The 4,827-nt window shown below is 31.1% G+C and overlaps 1 protein-coding gene across 1 annotated transcript in view; it reads left to right on the forward strand.

Moving 5' to 3' along the window:
* The window catches only part of TRIADDRAFT_33361 (uncharacterized protein), a gene marked incomplete at both ends in the record, with an annotated part of 6,776 nt that extends 2,613 nt beyond the window's left edge, over positions 1-4,163 (forward strand). The window contains one exon of the mRNA XM_002117934.1: positions 3,227-4,163. Within this exon, the coding sequence (XP_002117970.1) occupies positions 3,227-4,163 (937 nt within the window). The remainder of the gene's footprint in view (positions 1-3,226) is intronic.
* Positions 4,164-4,827: the final 664 nt, after the last annotated feature.

The following is a 4,827-nucleotide window of genomic DNA, read 5'->3' on the forward strand; positions in this document are numbered from 1 at the left end:
CGAGTAATGAGCAAGTTTTATTTAAGCTATCAAGATTACCTCCAGCGATGTAAGCAATGAAAAAAAATTAAATGATGATCTAATTTTCTCAGCCTAGTCTAGAACTCTGTCGTATTATTATAATAAAGTATAATCAGAAATTATTTAAAAACTTATTCTTGTTTTCGTACTTGAAAAATAGACTATTGGCAGGGAATAACATAAGCGCTATTCCGATATCGTTTTTAAAATGGAATATTTATCTTAGAACATTGTAAGTGAATCTTTTGTTAATCGATCTAATAATGACCACTTAGTATTTAAAAGAGAATTTAAGTATGGCGTAGAATAAATAAGAATTAGTCTTACATTATCCTACCGGAACCGTATCTAAATTTATGAAAAAGTATGATAAACCATATGAGAGTACTTTATATTAAATGATGCTGTCCATTATAAACTTAACTAGTATAAGTAGAGCACAGCTAGGATATTGCGATTATTATAATAGCAGATAAATTTTATTTAACACGAATGTTTAAAATTAGTTAAGAATTCTGTGAAAGTTATTTATTGCAATTAAGCTATACTTGAAGCCTAGTCTTACGACTTTTCATTGTTTAGGTCCATTAGCAGCAACAAAATGTCACTATCTGCCATTAAACAAACCATGCGTGGCCTTTATATTGACGATGGCTGCATACCGCCATTAGTCTATAACTACGGAGAATATTACAGATGCCATCATTATTCGCTGTAAGTAAACAATATGTCCGTAATTTTTATAATACAAATAACTTACATATAATTGCGCAAATCTTCTCGATAGGACTTGACTTCTTTTCAGTATCTAGAATATTCTTACCTCGAATGACTAATCTCATCATTTATTTTTATGCAAAACTGACTTGATCAGAGACTTGAGCGACTGTGGACTGAATAAAATTCCTTTGGATATTTTTATCCATCTTCATGGCTTTTTAAAAGTCTTGTAAGTCAATTTAAGTGGCAACAATTATCATATATAGTTTCTTTAACCTAAAACGTTGAAAGAATCTACGAATAGGACTATAGGTATTTCATTTTTTTATCTGATTTCTTAATTAGCTTCCATTATATCAAATTTAATTTTGATGTATTGATAGTAATATTTCTATTTTCTATTTCATCGTATTACATTTTAATACTTTAATACATTTATAACAAACAAAGCCTATTAACCATTGAACAGTAAAATTTCTTACAATTAATTCAATTTTGAATACACGAGCTTATAAAAGTAAAAATTTCATATTATCATCCACAGTTAATTTTAAGACTAATGAGAAATATACGAATGTTTTCATTTACAACTTATGTTCATAGCCTGCTAGTAACTCACAAATTCAATGAGTACTATAATTTTGAAGGATATCAACGTTTTGATTTTCTTCAATAATATCCTAAAAATTGTTACGGAAGTTTATTGGCATCGTTTCTTTACTGGATAATTCAATGTGAGATTATCAACTGAATCAGTTGAAATACCATTAAACATCCAAAATAGGAATAAGTGTCATTTATCTTCTGCCATGAAATCTGTAACAGGTTGAAGATACCTAAAATGCTAATTTCCGCCGAAATTAGAGCATCAATTACAGCGCACCCTTATGCTAGTACCTGATATTTCAATAATTATACAGCACTATAATGCTAATGATAGTCTATATTTCAAATTTTATTTTAATCTTCCATATTAAAATATTTTCCTTTCCACCTTATTGAGCAACAGAACACTCAATAATAACAACATCGAAAATATGGATGCGTCAGCCATATTTCGAGATAGTGATCACAATTTACGAGAACTGTAAGTTCATTTATAAGCTATTCTTTCACTTAGGTATCGTTGACAGGAATGCAACCTTTGCTGAAGTTAAATTTCTTTTGATGCAGAACATCATTTAAATAAAATATATATTATCATTATTTTATCTATTGCTTCCTAGATAACATCGTAATGACATGCAATAAATGCTAAGTATTGACTGAATAGCTATTAAATTCCAATGTAGGCATTTGGCCAATAACAAAATATTGAACTTCACGAATTCTAATAATATACAATTTAATGCATTAAAGATACTGTAAGTAGCAAAAGTTTGCTCTATATAAACTTTTAGACTGTGAAAATGAAATAATGATAGTCTGTATTTTTTCGAATTTCGTCAATTATTCAGAGACGTCGCTAAAAACCGGCTAACTGATATTTGCGGAAGATCAGATTTATTAGGAATCGCACCCTATGTATTCGATATGTAAGTATTCGTTTCTTAATGATTTTTAACCAAGTAGCTATAAATATGTTAATTATCTGTGGTTTATACGTAACTACAGATATTTAGATTTCAATCAAATCCGAGTTTTAAAACCAAGATGTTTTGGAACCCTATTCAAGCTACAGAAACTGTAAGTACTATTATCGCTAAAATTTATGGAGCGAGATAACTACTCACAATTACAGTAGTTTAATAGCCTCACTGCTACTACGATATAGCTCTTGGCATAAGAGATAATGCCGTACCTCACCATTTCATCATCAGCTACGGCCCATTTGGATACTTTATTTTATGCGAACCATTACAAATAGATAACTGTTTAAGTGATGCACTGTGTATGAAATAAACTTTGTCGTAATTTAAATTATTCAGTTTACTTAGATTAAATATTGTACTATTTCTAATCTCATTCTCTCTAAGATCAATTAAATCGAATCCATTAGTGGCTTTAAAGGAAGTTTCATTTTATGGCTCAGCTACCTTAGGCGCGGTGTAAGTTAGATGACCATAAACATCTGATTTTGTAGATTTAATCGAAATTTTATTATTGTTAGTTACCGGTACTGATCTAGAAGTACTCGCCAAATTTGTTACCGAAATCAGTAATATCTCAAAAAATTATCAGTTAAAGCTTCTATATAATAAGTTAAAATTGAAATATTGAAAGAGTTGCATTAATAGTTTGAATAAAATCGTACTTCGGTGGATTAACACGAATTAAACGTCGCTTCTGCGGCGATGCATGAAAAGATCTCAAATTGAGTAAACTTTACCCTTTCATATAACTATCCTAAAGCTAATTTCTTACAGATATGATTGTTACAATTAAATATTATAGTACTTCAAGAACATTTGTAATCAATGTTAATATTAACTATTCATTTTGTAATTTCTTATTTCATTTGGACGATTAAATATCGGCATGTTAGAGATTCTACTCGCGCATATTTATGCTGCATTGTTCCTGCAAAGATTACTACCTGCTCGCCATCTCCTGATTTAGATTCTGCTTCAAGTTGTGAAAATATTCTTGCTCATACGACTTTACAATTAGCTGTTTGGATTATGGCTATCGCTGCGTTCATTGGAAATATAATGGTCATCGCCAATAATCGTTCTGATAAAACTCGCAAAACGAGCAAAGCTACTGAATTAGTCTTCACGAATTTAGCATTGTCTGATTTCTTAATGTCAATATATCTAATTATCATTGGAATCGGCGATTTCGTATATCGTGATCGTTATGCTCACAATACTGAAGAATGGCTTAGAAGTCCTACTTGCGTCATAGCATCATTTTTAATATGTACATCAAGTTTAATGTCAGTTCTTATGATGTTGTTTATAGGCATCGATCGTTACACAATTACTTCAGATCCCTTTGCATCATCGGATACAAGATATAAAAGGACTAAAATATTACTCGTATTAGGATGGCTACTAGTAGGAGTTTTCGTAGGCATACCAGTTTTTATGAGTATTAACCAACCCGGCGACAGGCGTCTATATCAGTTAAGTTCAATTTGCTCTCCAAGTAATTTAAGCGATCGATTCTATGCTAGTTGGACAATTTCATTTGTAGTAATTCAACTTTTATGCTGGATTTTAACTTTAGCACTTTATTTAAAATTAGTAACTATAGTAAGTAAAACGCAGCGTTCTGTTCGAAGTAGTGCTCAATCACGCAGTTTTGCCGTTGCTATTCGGATATCACTGATCATAATAACAGATTTATTGGCTTGGCTACCAGTTTATATTATTTCCGTTATGTCCATCGCACAAGGCACCCTAAATATATTCATTCTACAATTTGCTGTCATCTTAGCTATTCCACTGAATTCGGCTATTAATCCATATATTTATACGGCTACTGGAACGGCTTGTTTTTATCGCTTAACAACAACTAAGAGCAAAAGAAATTCAATGTACTATTCAGCAACACGAAATACTTCTATGAATCAGTTTACAACTAATATCAATAAATCGAAGTTTACTAGTACTAATCGGCTTTCTAAATATGAGACTGTGATTAACGATATTGATGATCGTATTCCTGAAAAACTAGACGACAGCAATCAAGACCTTAATGAAGTTACTAACAATCAAACTGTTCAAGTAGTCAATAAGAAAGAACATAGTTCTCATTCTACACAGCCCATCGTCACTGTAATATATTATGCTCATAATGTAGGCTTCTTATTAAGTATCCGGCGAAGTAAAAACTGTAGCACAGTTTCGTGCTTAGCTGCTAATGTATTAGCTATCAACGGCGATCTGGACTCTTCTCGTGATACAAATTTAAAAAATTGCATCATGATTGATGTTAGTAACTTCTTGCAGATTTATAAACTGGAAAAAATAACTTGGAAAAGTGAAGAAACCGATGCAGCCGTAATTAATACCGGTATTATAAATCCTGCATTTGATGGGAATGATGATTGGAATACTAAGTTTGCTAAAAATAGAAAAGATATTTTAGCAATAAGGACTGATATAAATCATCAAGCATGTGATCGCATTGACGGAGAAG

This window comes from Trichoplax adhaerens, genomic scaffold, assembly GCF_000150275.1.
Source record: "Trichoplax adhaerens TRIADscaffold_33 genomic scaffold, whole genome shotgun sequence".
NCBI classification, from domain to species: Eukaryota; Metazoa; Placozoa; class Uniplacotomia; order Trichoplacea; family Trichoplacidae; genus Trichoplax; species Trichoplax adhaerens.